Here is a 19,789-nt window from a genome sequence, read left to right on the forward strand (position 1 = left end):
TAGTAAATAGACTTTATTTTAGAGCAGTTTTAGGTTGATAGCAAAATTGAGCAGAAAGTACAGAGTCCCTATACACCACCTGCCCCACACAGACACAGCCCTCCACTACTAATATCCAGCACCAGAGGAGCATGTTTGTTACAAGCGATGACCTACATTGACATCTCATTATCCCCCAAAGTCCATAGTTTAGGGGTCACTCTTGGGATGTACATTCTATGGGTTTTGACAACTGTGTAATCCCTTGCATCTATCATTAGAGTGTAACACAGAGTAGTTTCACTGCTGTGCTATACCTTTTATCTCTTCCTCTCTCCAATCCCTGGCAACCACTGATCTTTTTCTTGTCTCCATCATTATGCCTTTTCCAGAATGTCATGTAATTACAATCATATGCAGGCTTTTCATTTGGCTTCTTTCACTTAGTGATATGCATTTGAGGTTCTTCCATGGCTTCTTGTGACTTAATAGCTCATTTCTTTTTAGCACTGAATAATTTCCCTTGTCTGATTCACGTCAGTTACTTATCCATCCACTTTCTGAAGGACGTCTTGGTAGCTTCCAAGTTTTGGCAATTCTGAGTAAAGCTGCTGTAAACATTCATGTGCAGGTTTTGGTGTGGACATAAGTTTTCAACTCCTTTGGGTAAATACCAAGGAACACAGTTGCTGGATCATATGGTAAGAGTGCATTTGGTTTCTAAACTGACTGCTAAACTGTCTTCCCAAGTGGCTGTGCCATTTTGTGTTCCCGCAGCAATGACTGAGAGTTCCTGTTGCTCCACATCCATCCCAGCATCTGGCATCATCAATGTTCTGGATTTTTGTTGTTTAGTAGCTGTGCAGTGGTATCTCATTGCTGTTTTAGTTTTTTATTCTCTAATGACAAATGACATTGAGCACTGTTTCATGTGCTTACTTGCCATCTGTCTGTCTTCTTTGGTGATGTGTCTATTTCTGTCTTTTGCCCAGTTTTTAGTGGTTGTTTGTTTTCTTATTGTTGAGTTTTGAGAGTTCTTTGTATATTTTGGACACCAGTTCTTTGTCAGATATATCTTTTGCAAAAGTTTTCTCCCCAGAACAGTAATTTAATGGGGAGTGGTGGAATGGAATTAGTATCAAAATCACTGGTAGAGCTTTAACTGTATATAGAGGGAGGATACAAGGGTCTTATTCCAAACCTGCCAAACTGGAACCTTCACAGGTGTGCCTGGGCATGTGAATTTTACAAGCCTGGAGGCAGGGGAGTGGTGGAAGATGGAGGGACTGGATAGGTGCAGGAGCTCTGGACTGAACGAGTCATGGGATGGAGAAAGGAGTCAAGAATGACTCTTGGGTTCTTGGCTTGAACCAACTGGCTGCAAGGAGAAGCTGTTTACTGAAATGGAGAACCCTGGAGGAAGAGCAGGTCTAGGGGAGCAATTAAGAGTTCAGTTTCAAATATGTTGAATTTGAGAAGCCAGAAGACATCCAAGTGCAGAAGCCAAGCAGTAGAGGAGTGACCAATGGATCTGGATCCCAGAGGAGCTTGGCTGGAGAGGCCGATTTGGGGGGGTGACATACCTGAAGATGGCCCTTGGAAGCCTGTGAGATCAGCTGAGCACGCAGTGTAAGCTGAGGAGAGAAGAGGGCCTGGGACAGAGCCAGAGGTGCTGGGTATTTTCAGTTTAGGTGAGAAAGGAGATGGAAAAAGAGCCGTCAGAGAAGGAAGAGGCAAATTAGGAGGGTGCAGAGTCAGAAGCCAAAACAAGAGAATGGCTTAAGTGGGGAGCTACGCTGAGTCTGGGAGGAGGCAGCGTCAGGGAGCCCACTCTGAAGTCTCATTGAGATGGAGACCTGAGGGACAGAGAGGACTTAGCCAGGTTGGGGACAGGGTTTGTCCAGGACATGGCTCGGAGTGGGGGCTGGGGGCGTGGGACGGGGCAGGAATCACAGCTTTCCCTGGGAGGAACAGCAGGTGGCAAGGCCTCTGTGGCTGGCTCACCTGAGAGTGGGTGTTTTAGAGTCTGTGATGCTTGGGATGCCACATCCCTCAGGGACCTGATCAGGCATCCTTGGGTCTCTGTTTGAGCCCCTGCAAGAGCTGAAGGTTTGGTGCCCTCACCTTGGGGTCTCCCTGATGGTGAAAAGCCATGTGGGGAGTGGGTTGGTTTGCTTGGGCTATCATGTCAAAGCTTCGCAGACTGGGGCTTCAGAAACAGACTGTTATCATATCTCTGTTCTGGAGGCTGGAAGTCCAAGATCAGGGTGTCAGCAGCGTCAGCTTCTCCTGCAGCCTCTCTCCTGGGCTTGCAGACGGCTCTCCACCCCCTATGTCCTCACATGGTCGTTGCCCAAATCTCCTCTTCTTAGAAGGACACCAGTCAGATTGGATTAGGGTCCATCTCAATGACCTCATTTTGCCTTAATCACCTACGTAAAGGCCATGTCTCCAAACACAGTCCCATTCAGAGGTACAGGGGGTGAGGGTTTCAGCATTTGAATTTTAGGGGACACAGTTCAGCCCCTAATAGGGAGCGAGGCTCCATGAGCCCCAGGCATCATGGGGATCAAGCATGTGGGGAGCATTTTGAGGGCCCCAGACCCCCAGTGAACCTGTGCAGGCCTGGAGGTGGGCTCCTGCCTCCCCAGCACCAGGGGGACCACCCTGATTCCCTGCTCCCTCCCGCCCACAGGTTCCCTGGTCGGCCAGAGACTCTCAGACCATCCTGACGTGAGGAAAATTGGGTTCACAGGCTCCACAGAGGTGGGCAAGCACATCATGAAAAGGTGCGTGGCTGGGGGTGGAGCAGAGGAGGGGCTGCTGTGGGCTGCGCCTGGGACATGGCAGTGCTGTCCCAGGAGCTGTGTCCTGCTTCCCAGGCTCCAGGGCACAGCCACTTCCGCGGCCCTGCTGGGCTCTATGCAAACGCTGAAGAGGCATCTGCCTTTCTGACAAAGCCCTGGGGAGGCTTGGGCGGAGACCTGCAGAGCCCTGTCAGACCAGCAAGGGGCTGGATTGAGAGGTGCTGAGAGTATAAAACACGCGTGGATTTCAAGAACTGAGCACCCACAAAAAAGTGAAATAGCTCATTAATAGGATGTTTGGGGTTTTTTTGTTTTGTTTTGTTGTTGTTGTTTTTTTGAGACTTGATCTGTCACGCATGGTGGAGTGCAGTGGCACCATCATAGCTCACTGTAGCCTTGACTTCCTGGGCTCAAGTGATGCTCCCACCTCAGCCTCCCAAGTAGCTGGGACTACAGGCATGCACCACCGAGCCCAGCTAATTTTTTGTGTTTTTCATAGAGACGGGGTCTCACTGTGTTGCCCAGACTGGTCTCAAACTCCTGGGCTCAAGCAATCCACCTGACTCGGCCTCCCATCTTCGTGCTGGGATGACAGACGTGAGCCACTGTGCTCTGCCTTCATTAAGTTTTTATACTGATTTCAAGTTGAAATGATAATATTCTTGATTAGTTGGGTTAAATAAATTATACTATTAGGATTAATTTCACCTGTTTCTTTTCAGGTTTTTTTTTTTTTTTTTCAATGGAGTCTCACAGTGTCTCCCAGGCTGGAGTGCAGTGTCGTGATCAGGGCTGCAGCCTCTGCCTCCCTGGCTCATGCGATCCTCCCACCTTAGCCTCCCGAGTAGCTGGGACTACAGACATATGCCACCATACCTGGATAAGTTTTTAAATTTTTTGTAGAGATGGGGTTTTGCTATGTTGCCCAGCCTGGTCTCGAACTCTAATGTAGCTACCATCAAAAAAAGTCCCATCGTCTCTGTGGCTAGTGTTTGAAGCTTTCATTGTATTTCTATGGACAGAAGTGATCTAGGTCAACTCATGTCTTCATCCTTGGACTTTGGCCTCAAACTGACTGGTGTCATCTCCCAGACTCTGTCACTAAACCACAATATGACCTGGGCCACACCCATGACTTGGGTCCCCCACCAATTCCATTATAGCAGTTTGACAGTGCAGGGGTTCTGGTCTCCATCACCGACAAGCTGGGAGAGCCAGCCAGGGCCAGACCACAGATGGAGCCCTGACTGGCACTGGAGCCTGCCCCAGCCCTGACACTGAACTTCTGGGGGTGGGTTTTGGCACCTGCACATTGAGTGATGTGGGTAGGGGAATGGGGTAACTATAAGTAGTCACAGCAGGTTTGCCTCTCCTAATTCGAAAGCTAGCTGGTCTCTTCCTCTGAGGTGTGTAGGTTGTAGTCATGTCTGAGCACATGTGAGTCAAGTCCAGGGTGAGGGCTCAGGAAATGTCAGCTCTGAGTACTCCAGAGCTGGACAGAGGGTTTGGGGGGCAAGATATGTTGATCTGCCTCACCATGGTAACCATTTTACCATCGATATGTAGTTCATGACATCATGCTATAGCCGGGCGTGTGGTGGCATGTGCCTGTAGTCTCAGCTACTCGGGAGGCTGAGGTGGAAGGAGCCCTGGGACACGGAAGCTAAATGAGCAGAGATCACGCACTGCACTCCAGCCTGGGCAACAAAGAAAGCCTGGCTCAAATAAATTAATTAATTAAATAAATAAATAAAACAGAACAAAAAACAAAAGTACCTCAATTTGAACATTTTATTTAAAACAATAAATACTAGGCTGGGCATGGTGGCTCACACCTGGAATCCCAGCACTTTGGGGAGGCTGAGGCCAGCGGATCACTTGAGGCCAGGAGTTTGAGACCACCCTGGCCAACATGGTAAAACCCCATCTCTACAAAAAATACAAAAAAAAAAAAAAAATAGCCAGGTGTGGTAGCATATGCCTATATTCCCAGCTACTCTAGAGGCTGAGGCAGGAGAATTGCTTGAACCCAGAAGGCAGAGATTACAGTAAGCTGAGATCACACCACTGCACTTCAGTCTGGGCAACAGAGTGTGACTCTATCTCAAAGGGAAAAAAAAAGTCTGGGTGCTGTGGCTCATGCCTGTAATCCCAGCACTTTGGGAGGCCGAGGCGGGCAGATCACCTGAGGTCAAGAGTTCAAGACCAGCCTGACCAACATGGTGAAACCCCATCTCTACTAAAAATACAAAAATTAGCCGGGCGTGGTGGCACGTGCCTGTAATCCCAGCTACTCAGGAGGCTGAGGTAGAAGAATCGCTTGAACCCAGGAGGCGGAGGTTGCAGTGAGCCAAGATCATGCCATTGCACCCCAGCTGGGGCGACAAGAGTGGGACTCCATCTAAAAACAAAACAAAACAAAATAAACAAACAAAAAATTTAAAAAAAATCATGCTATGAACCTCAAATATACACAGTAAAATTTATTTAAAAAAAAAAAAAGAAGAGCAAAGCAGAGCTCTGAGCAGCTTCCTGCCCTAGCATCCCTGGTTCAGCTGCTTTCTTCTTCCCAGGCAGCCGTGTCACCCAGAGCTGCAGCTGAGATGGGTGCCATCTCCCTGGGTTGCTTCTGCAGAGGAGGCCTCTCCTCCCCAGTGGAGCCTCCTTCCTGCTGGCTGTTGACTGAGTGTCCAGCTGAGGACAGCATCCCTGCAGTGCATTTCTTGCTCACTGATGTGATGTGTTCATGACTCCCAGCCTCTCTCTGTTTGCTCTGCCGCTAATACAGGGAGGTGCCGCAGCCTCTGGGCCCCTGCAGCTGTGGCAGTGGATGGTGCTGTTTTGTATTCCTTAATTTGTGCAGCACCAGCTGCGTGCAGGCACTGTGCTTGGCACCAGGGCTGTAATAGGACCCAGATAGATGCGTGCCTGCCCTGGCCAGGCTCATGCTCTGCAGATGGGGTCAGAGGTCAACATGCAATAGAGCAAAAGACAGCAGATGGGGTGCACGGGCAGGCTGTGGTTTTATACAGGGCGATCAGGGAGGCACCCCAGAGAAGAGAACACAGGCCTGCAGGAAATGAGGTGTGGAGTGGACAGCAGGAAGGGCAGTCCAGGGGGCAGCGGGGCACAGGCCCGGTGTGTACAGGCCAGGAAAGAAAGGCAGGTGGCCGTGTGAAGCCGCAAGGGGTTGGGGGGAGTGGGGAGGCACTGGCCGGGTCTTGCTTCTTGCAGCAAAGCATGCTTTGGGCCTACCCAGGTCCCTGTCACCTGGGGGCCCAATGCCCCTACCTGCCCTGGAGGGACCGGCCCCACCAGCCATCTGTTCCTTGCAGCTGTGCCATAAGTAACGTGAAGAAGGTGTCCCTGGAACTGGGCGGGAAGTCACCCCTCATCATCTTTGCTGACTGTGACCTCAACAAGGCTGTGCAGATGGTGAGGGCCGGGCCTGGAGGGGGCAGGGACAGTGAGCGGGAACAGGGACTGTGGGGACCAGGAGGCCCTGTCTCTGATTCCACAGCCACACTCACACATGTAGCCCTGGTGGAGTCCATAGTGTCACCACAAGCATAGCATGGCAGGCAGCAGGCTTAGGGAAGAATGACGTGTGCCCTCCAAACATACTTCCCAAGAAGTTTCATAGCTGCCAGGATAGCTGAGATCAACTGCCTATAACATGTGTGTGTGTGTATTACATATAAATATGAAATCAGGAAACACACGCCACAGCTCCATCTGTTCTGAAATAAACATGGCAGCCTTTTCTGTCTGATGAGAGGGCAAATCAGATGTGTTGATCTGCTTCACTATAGTAACCATTTTACCATCTATATGTAGTCCATAACTTCATGCTGTAAACCTTAAATATACACAATAAAATGTTTGTTTTTAAAATAAAAGAGCAAAGCAGAACTCTGAGCACTTGAGCCCAGCCCTGCTGACAGTGACCCTCTGCCGGTGGCCGCGGGTCCACCACTGACTTAGTGGGCAGCCTTGAGCAAGTTACCTAACTTCTGTGGCATCTGTGCTCCCACCTGTGGATAGGGACCATGGTGATACCCACCTTCTGGGTGGCTGCAGAATGAATATGTCTGAAGGGCTTAGATTAGTGGCAAGTGCCACTTGAGACACACGTGTCGGTCCTTGTTCTCACCATTGGTATTGTTGTTGCCTTGGTCCTGTCCTCACTCCTGTGGGAGCAAACCAGTAAGACCATGTTCAGCCAGGTCCCCAAATATGCCCCCGGCCCTATCTGAGTTCCACTGTGCCATGGAGGGTGGCCTAACACCCTAGCATGGGTGTGAAGGGGAGTCCAACCTCATTTGGTGGAGAAACTGAGGGAGGCAAGGGCCTTGTTCACGGGCCCAGGTGAACCCATCAGCCCTGGGATCTAGCTGGGCCCTGTGCTGAGCTGGAAGTTGGGGCCCTGTCATTGGCTGTGCAGTCCCAGGTTCCAGGAGAGCCAGGCTTGACTATAGCTCTCCGTCCTCCCCTGGGTCTCCCACAGCAGGCGAGTTTGAAAAAGCTGGCTGCCTGGGGCCTCTGAGGGCCTTTGTTCTGGACTCCTGCCGGGAGTTCCCTGGGCCAGGGCTGCCCCACCCCTCACCCACCCACGTCGGGGCTGCCTGCCTGTGTCCCACCCTCTGCCCTGTCACCCACCTCCTGCTCCGTGCTTACACACACGGCTGGCATCTCTCCTGTCAGCTCCCGAGAGTGTAGACTCTCAAACAGGAGTCGGCACCTCCTGGGCCACCCCAGCGAGCCACCCAGGGTGCAGGAGGGTCTCAGGCAGGCTGAGGCTCACTCCCACTTGGTCCCCATGCTCTGCCAGTGTGGATGGCAGCCTTGTCCTCCAGTGGTGGGAGTTGGGGCGTGGTGTCTCTCTGTCACTGCATGGGCCTCAGCGTCTTCACTTCCCACACAGTTCCTCTCACCTCTCCTCTTGAGGTGACAGGATTGAGTGGGGCCCACAGGAGGAGATCAGGACACACGGGTGCCTCCTTTCCCAATTAGAAGAGGCAGCTGGGCCCTGGCAGAGCTGGGGGCTGGTGTCCCAGGAGGAGCAGTGACCTGGTGTTCTTGTCCATTCTCTGAAGGGGATGAGCTCTGTTTTCTTCAACAAAGGAGAGAACTGCATTGCAGCAGGCCGGCTCTTTGTGGAGGACTCCATTCATGATGAGTTTGTGCGGAGGGTGGTAAGTCCTGCCCCAGGGTCTGCAGTCGGCTGGTTCACCGGGACAGCAGCCTGGCTGGAGGGGGTTGGAGGAGGCAAGACAGGGCAGGGTCAAGTGAGGCTGGGCTCCTCCTGGAGGACACTCCCCCCGGGGGTCAGGGAACCCACAGCGGGAGCTGTGCTGAGTCTTCACTGGATTTTATTATTTTGCCAAGAGATAGCAGACCTGTAGCTCAACTGACATCACCAAAAAGGGCCCGTCTTGGGTTGGCCCCCTAGAAGTGGAGCCTGGGGCAAGAATTCAGTGCACGTGGTTTACTCAGAATGGACTCTTGGGTGAAGCCTGGAAGGAGAAGGGACCAGGGGAGGACCGGACAGAATGGAGCAAGAGCCTGGTCTCAGGTCAGCCTGGGCCTGACCATGGACAGGGGCCCTGGAGCACGAATCCCCCTATACAGGCATACCCCTGGAGCCAAGTGGCCAGGCTGTGGGCCCCTGTGGCAGGTAGGCTTGGCTGTGGGCCGCCAGTAGAGGAGAGTAGCTCCCGTCAGGCTCCGCAGCCACCTTGCATGGCCTCGGGGATCTGGTGGGCACAGGACAGTGTCTCCCACCAGGTTTATCCACTCAGCCACACCTGGAAGAGTAGGCTTGATGCTGGCCTCGGAACAGATGGGCTGTCCTGAGTCCCCTTGGGAGGTTTGTAATGCCTGGCTTCTCAGTTCCTCAGCGGGTTGGCTTCATCCTCTCCAAGCAGCTCGGATATGGTGGGAGTATGGGGCTGACGGCACCAGCATTACCTTACCACATGCAGCCAGAGTGGGACATGACTCCTTCCTCACCACCTCTGTTAGAAAACACTGTGGGGTTGACATGAGCCAGGCCCCAGCCATCCTTCATCCAGGCCATGATACCAGGTGGGGAGCAAGCTAAGGTTGGCTTAGCTTCCGCGAAGAGCCCCCCCACCCCCAGGTTGTGGAGAGCAGCATCTAATCTCAGTGGGTAGCGGCAGGGATGTGGGAGAAACAACCAGCAACCTCCACACATGGTTTCAGACAGATGGTGCCTGGGAAGCCAGAGAAAAAGAGGGCCTATGAGCGGAGGGGTGAGGGAGGGGCCCCTGGAGGAGAGCTGGTGCTGGACCCAGGGTGGTGGCTCAGAGTCCGGAAGGAGTGGGAAAAGGAAGGACTTTCTAGGATGGGCTAGAACAGTTTTTGCCATATAACAACCCTCAACACAGAGTGGCTGGAAATGACAGCCCTGCCCTCAGCTCATGATTCTGTGGGCAGCAGTGAAAGTCTAGGCTGGGGTTTGCTGGGGCTCAGCTGGGTTTGTCAGAGCTTGCCCAAACATCTGCAGTGAGCCTCAGGGGCAGCGGGGCAGCGGGTGGCTTCGTGGGACAGCTGTCCTTGCCCTGGGGGCCTGCATTCTGCAGCGTGTGCTGGGGCATGTTCATGTGGACAGTGGCAGGACTCCTAAGAGTGAGAGCGCAAGTTGAGAGGCCTCTTGAAATGCACGAAACATTGCTTCCATGCATTGTGCTGCCTAAGCAAGTCACAGGCCGGCCCAGATTCAAGGGGTGAGGAGACAGACTCTACCACGTGATGGGAGGCACAAGCTCATCTTCCGTAGTTGGGGAGCTGGCCTGCCCGGCCAAGCAAGGCCCACTGCCATGATGGGCCCGGCACAGGAATAGCAGGACCGGGATACAGACCCAGGGACTACTGGAGATAAAGTGGCAGTCATGGGGGGAGTGTGGCTGGGGGGACACAGAGCTGTGCACACAAGGTCCTGTCTGGGGGTCTTAAGGGAGTCATGAGACTTCCACAGAAGGGTGACTGCAAGGGCCAGAGTCCCAGGGATAATTCTCAGGACAGTGACAATCCCAATAAAGGAAGTGAGGCCAGTGTTCAGGAGGCTCAGGAGGCTCAGTAGGCTGCTTGTTCTTTGTATCCAAGATACAAAGCCATTTGATCGGGGCACGGTTTGGGTCGACAGGACAGGAGCAGAGAATGAGGAACAAAAGCAACCGGGCTTGGCTACAGGGTGGAGACAGGACAGTCAGAGGCACACAGTGGGCCCTGGTGGGAAGGGCAGAGGGGTGTTCCGGGTGCTCGAGTCACACCTGTGTCTGATTAGGGCTGATTGGGGGTGCAGAGTTTGCGAGATGTGAGATGCCCTGGCCTTGGAGGAGGAGGGTCAGCAGACTAGAGCCTTGGGCCCCTCCCCTCCACTTAATTTCTTTCCCACTTTGGCACCAGGACTATTGCAGCAGGGCTGGTCTATCCCACCTACCCCACATCCTGGAGTCCCCCGGACAAACAGTTCCTTCAGCTTCTTGGTCCATGAGGCTGGTGCAGGACCAGAGTCAGATACATGTTGTACTGAGCCCCATCTCAACTAGTCAAATAAACCGGCCTCTGTCCTCCTCACCCACACCCCTGTATACCTCCATTTCCAGCCCATCTGTCGCTGGGCTCCTGTCTCCTTGGAGACTTCTGTCCCTCTGCGCATAGGAGCCATTTGGGATTTCAGCCTGGAAGGTGGATTTAGAGTCAGAATTCAGAAAGCCCTGAGGCTAGAACAGAGTGTGAACTTTCCTCAGGGGTCAGCTGTGAGAGCTGAGTCAGGTGAGGATCATTGTCAGAAACTGCGGCAGCACGAGCACAAGCCACGCCTGACTTGGAGGACTTTCTGCAGGTAGAAGAGGTACGGAAGATGAAGGTGGGCGACCCACTGGACAGGGACACCGACCACGGGCCGCAGAATCACCATGCCCACCTGATGAAGCTGATGGAGTACTGCCAGCGCGGCGTGAAGGAAGGGGCCACACTGGTCTGCGGCGGGAATCAAGTCCCTCGGCCAGGTGAGTCAGTGTGTGCCAGGCCCGCTTGGGTCAATTGAGGCAGCAGGTCCCATGGCCTCTGGTTCCCTGTCCAGCTGAACTGGAGACAGCTGAAGGCCAGGTACCTGCACAGTCAGGCTGCAGCCCCATCTGGGACCTGGGATGCACTGGGCTGTGGCTATTTGGGCACTGGCCAGACCCGGGAATGGGACAAGCATTATTCGGTGCTGGTTTAGTCAGTATTGAACTGGACTCTGACTTGCCCTTACTGTCACCGCAGCCTTGAGAGTCTCTCCCCCATAGATTTCATGAGACTAGATTTTATGATTTTCCCTCTACTTGACTGGCTGTTAACCCCTCAGCCGTTGCTTCACCTGTTCTCTCAATGCAGGTGCATCCCTGCCTATCCTTAGCTTGGAACACCTCTCATGGGGGACAGTTTGCCTGCAGGATCTTTCCCCTGCAGCAGCTCAGACCCTACCAGATACAGGCATCCAGGCTCCACCCCACCCAGAGCTCCTGACCGCACAGCCAGCGGCACTGGACACTTCCACCTGGATGTCCCCCAGGCCCTTCAAACTCAATGGTCATTGCAATGTCCCAGCCAGAGTTGAGCCCAGACACACACACCTGCTGCTCCAGGACCCTCTGTCTGATCGAGCAGTCCAGGCCAGAAGTGCAGCAGCCACAGGGATGGACTGTTGACGCTGCTGCTGGGGGACAGGTGCCATGACTGTCTTCCTCACCCCTAGCTCCTTTGTGCCTAGACCGGGCCTTGCACAGAGCAGGTGCTCAGTTAATTTGATGGCATGAAGGAGGGAAGGAAAGAAGGAATCCCTGACTCTTCTCTTTCTGTGACCGCCATTTAAATTATTGGCCTGATTCTGTCAAATCTGAGAATTGTCCGACTCTGGGCCTCCTCTGCCTCCCTGACCCTGTGCGGGCTCCCTGCATCTTGCCTCGCTCAGCGTCACAGCAGCCTCCCAAGTGGCCTTGTGAGCCTGCTGATCCTTTACTCACACAGCTGCCAGGGTCTGGTGACCTCTCCTCTGTTAAGACCTCGCAGCAGTGACCCACCCTCCTGCAGTGCAAGTTCAGACTCCTTGACCTCACAGCCAGAGTCCTTCATGATCTGTGCCTGACTTGCCCTTGACCTGCACTGCAGCTGCATTTCATTCTCTCCAGAGGCTTCTCGTGCTTTCTTGGGCTCCATGCATTTGCTGCTGCTCGGCTTAGTGGAGGCTTTCCAGTGTCCCCACCTGGAGAGCTCCTGCTTCTTCAGCTCACAGGACATCCAAGCCCGGGCATGCCCGTGTCACAGGGCACCGGGCACTGCACACCTCAACAGAGCTCTCGTGACCATTGCATTGCTGCTGTCACTGTCCACTTACCCTCTTCCCACTCCCGCTGGACTGTGAGTTCCATGAGGCAGGTGGGGTGGGGGGAGCATTACCAGGGCCCTTGCAGGGCAAGGATGGCTGGGTTCAGGATTGGTGGGAGACAGTGTGATGGAGGCCCTGTGCCAGGAGCAGGGCTAGGGAGCCAGCAAGGGGTAGAGCAGCACCCAGGAACCAGGAACAGTGGGGAGCCATCACCCCGCCCTGGAGTGGGTATGAGAAGGAGCAGAATTCCTGCAGCCCAGTGAGGGGCAGAGCATGGGATGGGGCTGCCTTCTGGTGGCCCAAGGACCAGGAGACCAGCTCTCAGGGTCTAGAGGGGACAGGGGAGAGTACACGGTAGATGAGGAGGGGATGACAGAGGGGTGGTCAGCACGGCTCACATGCCCTGGCAGAAGTGGTGCAAGACTGTGGAGTAAACACAGGCCACATAAACCACTGTGCATGTACGTGAGTCACATTTTCAGAATTGTAATCAGTGTTAAAACGTCATTTATAAATGTATGAAAAATATTGAACATTTTATTAAATAACTTTTTAATGTGGTTTGAAATTTTCTATTTCTCTAAAAACTAGAGTGAGAAAATTCCCGGTCTCTTGATTATTCCTAAGTTAGGCAGGATTGAATCTCAGTGAGGTCAGGCAGGATTGACCTCAGTGCAGCAGGTCTCAGGGCTCTGTCTCTAGAGAAAACAGAGAAAGCATTTCAGTTGTCAGAAGTGCTTCTGCCCTGGCAACCAGGGTCTGTAGGGGCTGCATCCAGGGTTGGGAGTAGGTGGTCCCTTCTCGACTGGAGAGCATGAAGCTGGGCCTTGGTAGGGACCCTGGGAGGGCAGAGCCGGGGAGCCCCAGGAGGTCCCAGTGTCCAGAGCTCCTCCCCTCTCACCTCCTCCTACTCCACGGGTTGTAGCCACCAGGGTCAGTGGCAGAGCTGCCTGGGAGGTTTCACCTGCTAAAGAATCTAGGAGGTTTTAGATTAGCTGTCACCAGAAAAGCTCAAGTCTTTGCTTCGGCCATGGGTTCTGGCACTAGGATTGGACGGACTTGGGATCAGGTCTCAGTTCTGTCACCTGCCAACCGGCGGCCCCATTTCCCTCAACAGCACTCCGTTAAAAGCATGGTGAGACCCACATCAAAGAACAAGCCAGGTGGGAGAGCCATCTGCAGTGTGGCGACACCCATCACATGGGTGCCACAACCCGGTGCTTATGTCGGGTCATCCGCAGGTGGCTGGTGTGGCCCAGGCCCTGCTGACGGAGAGGCTGGACCATCAGGCACTGTGTCTCCCATGTGCAACGGGCCTCTATCTCTCTTGCAGGGTTCTTCTTTGAGCCAACTGTTTTCACAGATGTGGAGGACCACATGTTCATAGCCAAGGAGGAGTCCTTCGGGCCTGTCATGATCATCTCTCGGTTTGCTGATGGGTAGGGAATCCTGCTGATGTCTCAAGGGCCCTCACTCTCTCCCACGTGTTACTGGGGTCTTCACGTGGGCTTTGGGAGGTAGTCTATGGGCGGTCAGGAGGAGAACTCAGGCAGGGTGCAAGCCGTGGACACCCCGCCTGTGCCGCCTGCTGAGTCTCCACACGCCTGAGAAGAGAGCCCAGTGACCTGGGGCTTTGAGTCCCCCTGTGAGCAAAGGCAGCTCCCTTCCCTGTCCTTGTCCCTTGTCACATGCTCCAGCATGTTTCTCACAGCCCACTGGGCTCTGTTCTAAGGTCTGTTACCATGCACTAAACCACCCCCCACACCGAGTGGCTTGGAATAATCAGAGATTTATTTTACTCATGGTCTAGGTTGAATGAGGCAAACCCATCTCTGCTCCATGCAGTTTCTGGCCTCAGCTGGGGCGACAGAGTGGCTATCCTGATGCTGCTGGGGGTCTCGCGGGAGGCTTCCTCCGCGTGGCAGCCTCAGGGTTGCCGAGGCACCTGGTTCCCTTCGGAGGCCAGGTGGAAGCCAAAAGCCTCTTTATAATCTAGCTCTTTAGAATCCCAGAGCATCCCTTCCGCCACAGCCTATTGATCAAGCAAGTCACCCAGGCCAGCCTGGGCTGGAAGGGAAAAACTGTACTCCACTCACAGTGGGGCCACTGAGGCCCATGCTGTCACTTCTCAGGCCTGCCCCTTGTCTCCGTAGCATCTTGGAGCAAATTGCAAAATCGTGCCTCGTCCTCACATTTTACTATCCAACTACCAAAAAAAACCCCAGAAATTATCATCGTATGTCAATGGTATTAGAATAAGAGACTTCACTGCCACCTAGCCAATAAATATGGTTGTAGTAAGTCTCCAAATCACTGATATCTGGTGAATGCCCAACCTGCAGCAGGCACATGTGGGTCCTTCTGCATGTGAGGACCCAGCAGCCCCTCTCTGGGCCCCTGCTCCCAGTCTGTGGAATAAAGGGCTCACCCCATGATCCAGGAGCCCCTGTGGTGGCTCCCTGCCCATGGGCCTCTGCCCTTCCTCCTTGCTCGCAGCCCAGCCCAACCCCATCTTGCCGCCGGCGCTGCAGCCCAGCACGTTTTCTCCTCGGAAGGTCTTATGCAGCTGGGGTGTGGAGGGGGCCAGGCTCTCCTCTGCACCTCCCTCAGGGAGTTCTTCCTGGACTTTCTCTCCAGGGACGTGGATACTGTGCTGTCTCGGGCCAATGCCACGGAATTTGGCCTGGCTTCTGGTGTCTTCACCAGGGACATCAACAAGGCCCTGTATGTCAGTGACAAGCTCCAGGCAGGCACTGTGTTTGTCAACACGTACAACAAGACCGACGTGGCCGCTCCCTTCGGAGGATTCAAGCAGTCTGGATTTGGCAAAGATCTAGGTAACCTACTCCTGCCTGTGGGGTTGCTTTCATTTATTCATTCAACAAACATCTGTTCAAAACCACTTAGTGTCAGGTCCTATCCCAGATGCAGGGACGTAGCCTTGAACATGATGGCTGTCAGGGCTCGCTTCTTACTGGGAGGGAACTTGTGACAAGTCCGTGAGCAAGTTGCTTGCAGAGGGGGGTGGTGCTGGGAAGAAGGCAAGAAGAGTGGCCTGGAGGAGACACTCCGGCCAGGAGGCAGTGGGGGCCTCTCTGGTGTGGTGGCACCTGTGCTACCCAGACCTACATGGCAGAGAGGAGTTGGCCGTGAAGACCCAGGAGCCTGTGTTTCTGGCTGAGGCTTCAGCAGGTCCTTGGGGTAACAGCTTTGGTTGTGGAGCTGCAGAGAGGCCAGAGTGGTGGGAGTGGGCCAAGGGGGAGCAGGAGGGAGGAGAGGAGGCCTGAGAGGCAGGTAGAGGCCAGATTGAAGGCCCATGGGCCATGGTCAGGGGCTCAGGTTGCGTCCTTAGTGTAAAGAGGAGCCATGGGACCAAATGTACCCCCGGGTGAACACCACGGGTGTTGCAAGTCTCCCAGTAGAGATGAAGTTACTGAGGCGGCAGCAGGCGGGGTCCCCCAGCACACAGCACAGGCCCCCCCCAACCCCCAGTGCTCTGCCTGCTGGGTGGTGTGGAGTTCTGCTCTGGCCCTCTCTCCCTGGGCTGCTCCAAGCCTTGGGCCTCGTCCTGCTCTCTCAGCAGGGGGGGGGACTAGACAGGTCTGATGGGCAAGCTTGGCAAGGGTGGCTGGCAAGGCCCAGGGAAGCCGTATGCTGTCTCAGAGGTCCCATCTGTCTCTCCAGGCTCCTGTGCCAGCCCAGAGACCACAGGGAAGGTCATGCTGAGGCTGGGGCTCAAAGGGTGGTCACTGTTTCCAGTTTTCTCTCCTCCCCCTGCCCCCATCTTTCAAGCCCTGCAGAAGCCCCCAAGGGTGCCTGTGAGAGGAGCCCATGTGTGCCCACATGGCTGGACTCGCATGCATGTGTAGGCTGGACACTCCTGCTTCCTCTGTCCCTGTCGGCCTCCTCTTCCTGCCTTCTCCCAGGCCACCTTCCTGGTGTCCACCAGGGGAATCCATGAGGCCCATGGCCACCCAGGGAAGGCTGTGGCTGCCAAGTCCCCAGGACGTGATCTGGGCCCCTTATGAATCCTCCCTGAGTTCCCCCAGCTCCCTCCCAACCCTAGTCCCCATATCCTGCTGAGAGGACCAGCACCCTCCTGGGACAGGCCCACAAGCCAAGCCTTCCAAGCAGCCTGCCTGGGCAGGCCCAGGACCTCAGAGGGACGGGGCAATGCCACTCCTGGGGCCAGCCAGAGCTGCTGGGGAGCTGTCAGGCAGCCCCAGGCCTCACACTTGTCATGGGGCTGAGACGCACCAGCCACATAGCACTGCCAAGGTCTGGGGCCTCAGGGCCCCTGCGAGGCATCCCCTTTTCCCAGCCACAGCTTGATGCGGACGTAGCTGGGGGCAGCCATGAGAGAAGAGATGGGCCAGTGAGTCCGGGCAGTAACGCCATGTCTCCCCACCCACTTCCACCTGAAGGGGCTTCCCACTGTCCAGACAAGGCGGTGGGAGCCGGGGAAGATTCTTAAATGGCTGCCTCAGATTGGCTTTGTATTCTGGGGAGTCCTGGCCCACTATCCACTGCCAGGGATAACCTGGGTAAGATACATGACCTCGCTGGGCCTCGACTTCTCACCTGGAAGTGGGGTGAGCCAGAGCTGCCCCCACGCAGTTGCTGAGGAATAAGACACTTGCAGCCCCGAGCAGTGCCCTGCCTGTGGTGGGAGCTGATGTGACCTTTGTGATGTCTCACAGGAGAGGCGGCTCTGAACGAGTACCTGCGGGTCAAGACAGTGACCTTCGAATACTGAAGAAAGGTCTTTGTGAGAAGAAAGTCCTGCCCCTCCCTCGTGGCTGGGGTCCCCTCCCTCTTGAGCCTGGGTGCACAGCACCTCCCACCTGGGGGGCTAGTGGAAGCCCTCCTGCCTGCACCCCATGTCTGCATCTCGGACGCCCTCTGTCCAGTCAGAAGCAGCCCTTGGCTGGGTGAGGTGTGCCCCTCCCAGGGAGAATAAAGCTTCTGAAGAGAGACCGTCCACATCTCTGCGTTTCTCTGCTCCACCCGTGGGTGTTCCTGGGTGGGCCTGGAAGTTGCGCAGTCACCTGGGTATGATGATGTTGCTTGGCCTGGGAGAGCCACACACCTGGGGAGGGAGACAGGAGGAAATGGGCGTGGCTCATCTCAGGCCCCAAAGAGCAGAAGCTGCGACAGAGTCAGGGGTGCAGGCGGTTTGGAAGGGTAACCCCTGGGAAACAGGTGGGAAGATGGGGATTGAGCTGAGCGAGCCCTGGACTGGGAGGCAGCTCAGACTCCCTCAGCAGATGGGGCCGGGCCCTCGCCCCTGCTCTGTCAGCACGGCCGTGCTCTCAGCTGGTAGCCAGCCCGAGGGCCTGCAGTGGAGGGCTGGGCCCAGCTGGGAATGCCAGGCAGAGCTCCTGTCTTCCGTCCGACACGGTGTCTCCTGTGTACCTTTATGGCTTCTCCTTGGCGCAGGGACCTGCCCTATAGCTCTCTTTCCTGTGCCCTCTCCCTGTGGGAGCTTGCGACCCTCCTCTCTGCACCCACATCCTATAGGCACCAAACACTGCAACCTGACCTACCTGCTGTTACCTCAGTTTCCCCACATGGAGCTCTCTTCTTAGCATCTCATCTCCCCGCCCACCTGGCTCTGCCCCTCTGGGTCCCACAGGCCCACTGCAGGCCCCTCTGTCCCTCCCCACAGGCCCAGGCCATGCTGAGAGCTCCAGGCCCAGGCTCTGCATGTCTGGGAACATCTTCAGGCCTCTCTGTGCAGTATGCTGCCCTTCAGAGGCCTGTGAGTTCCCCATCTCCTCAGGGATTCCCCGCCCTGCTTTCCTTTATGATTCCTGCTCTTCTAGGAAGTGTGTGCTTCCATAAAGGCCTGTCCAGACCCCGCCTTTCGAAGGCTGCCATCAATGATAGTAACAGGCAGTGCTGAGCTCCATACCGGCTACACTTCTGTCCCTTGAGCCCCAGCTCGATGCCAGGCAAGGCTCCAAATCCTCCATGCATGTTTCTCTTGCTGCTCATGATCCCAGGGAGGCAGGAGGTATTTTTATCAACATTTATAAATGAGGAAATGGAGACGGAGACAAAGAGACATTTAACTGCCCAAGGCTCCACAGCTACTGTGAAATTGTATTCTCCTTACTTCCCAAATTAGGAGGACGTTGAAGCCCCCTTTGCCTGTAGAGGAACTCACCGCTCCCAGGTGCCCAGTCTCCCGGAATAGGCCTTGGCTGGGGATGGCCTGGCAGAGGTGGCTGTGCTCCTGGGCACCCACACCCACCATAGGGGAGGCTCTACTCTCCTATGGCCACCCCACCTAAGCAGGCCTTGCTGGTGATGCCCCGTGCACTGCTGGAGTCAGGCTGAGCTCACAAGGCCTTTCTAGAAGTCCAGGAGAAACCCACCAACTCCCACTCTGTGCAGTTCCTCAGAGCCTGAAGCCCAGGCCCAAGCCAGGCCCCCCAGGAGCCTCCCTTTTCCCGCTTCCCACCTGCCTTCTGCGGCAGGGTCGGCTCAGACCCCGGAGTGCTCCTGGCATGTCCAGCCTCACATCTTGCTGTCTCCAGGCGGAAAAGAATGTGCCTTCACTTCCGCTTAAAGCCTTCTGGGCTCTGTTGCTAGCTCAGAATTGGTCTTCTACCATGATGCCTGGTGCTGGAGATGGCAGCTTCCTGGAGAGAAGCTGTTCCCCTGTCCCTAGCGGTGGGACTTGCCCTAGCACGCGCCACTTATACCAGAACAGATGAGTCCATGTCAACCGCTTCCTGAGTTCCCTTTGTTCTGCCTCAAACACTACCAGGGCTGGGGTATCCACGGCAGCATCCAAGCACATGCAGCTGCCTCTCAGCCCACAGCCAGGCCGCTCACACTCCTCCCAACAAGAGGTGGAAGCCAGCCTGGTGTCTCCATAGGGTCAGTCCTGGCTTCCCCGTAAACATCCTTCGTGACAGAAGAGCAGGCAAAGCCTCGAGCACAGGCCCATCCAACTCAAACAGAGCCAGGAAGTGCCTCTCCCTGCTTTTCAGACACAAACAGAGCTTGGTTTTAGTCAGGGCGCCCACTGCAGTCACGCTGGAGACCTCTAGTGTAGATGGGCGAGACTGGACCCAGCTTTCCAGCTTTCTTCCCCTTTCCATAATTCTCCTGAAAGTGTAAGGTAAGGACATAAGACTTCGTTATCCCCAAATTTCCTCTTTGTCCCCTTCTTTCTTAAGTCATATAACCTCTGCATTTTACCTGGACACACGGCTGCCCAGAAGAAAGGCTGGATTTCCCAGCATACTTTGCACTAAGTGTTGGTCATGGAACCAAGTTCTAGTCAACAGGATCTGGCTGCAAATGATCTGTGTGGTTTCCAACATGCACCCTGTAAGGGGGGTCATGCTGTTGCCCTCCTTTCCCTCCCCGGGCTGGCTGGAAGCAGACCCAGTGACACGGCAATGGGCATTGCCCAACCCCGCGGATGTGGGCAGCACTTGGACCCGGGGGACAGAGGGGCGTGCGGCTGCCCGCGATGGAGGAAGCCGAGTCCAACATCATGGAGGCTCATCTCCCCCAGGGCGACTCACCGCCAGGCTATTCTGTGGGATACAAGTTTTTCTAAGCTTTTGTGGCCTTTGAGAACATTTAT

General features: G+C 55.0%; 1 protein-coding gene across 5 annotated transcripts in view; it reads left to right on the top strand.

The window, feature by feature from the left end:
• The window catches only part of ALDH1L1 (aldehyde dehydrogenase 1 family member L1), a 77,880-nt gene extending 60,722 nt beyond the window's left edge, over positions 1–17,158 (top strand). For 4 of the 5 annotated variants that reach the window (XM_024244023.3, NM_001131999.1, XM_063721549.1 and 1 more), the window contains 7 exon segments: positions 2,675–2,768; positions 6,122–6,221; positions 7,883–7,981; positions 10,657–10,822; positions 13,517–13,622; positions 14,821–15,020; positions 16,884–17,158. In XM_024244023.3, the coding sequence (XP_024099791.2) occupies positions 2,675–2,768; positions 6,122–6,221; positions 7,883–7,981; positions 10,657–10,822; positions 13,517–13,622; positions 14,821–15,020; positions 16,884–16,939 (821 nt within the window). In that variant the 3' untranslated portion in view covers positions 16,940–17,158. 5 annotated transcript variants of the gene reach the window in all.
• Positions 17,159–19,789: the final 2,631 nt, after the last annotated feature.

The sequence above is a fragment of the Pongo abelii genome, chromosome 2, assembly GCF_028885655.2.
Source record: "Pongo abelii isolate AG06213 chromosome 2, NHGRI_mPonAbe1-v2.0_pri, whole genome shotgun sequence".
Classification (NCBI taxonomy): Eukaryota; Metazoa; Chordata; class Mammalia; order Primates; family Hominidae; genus Pongo; species Pongo abelii.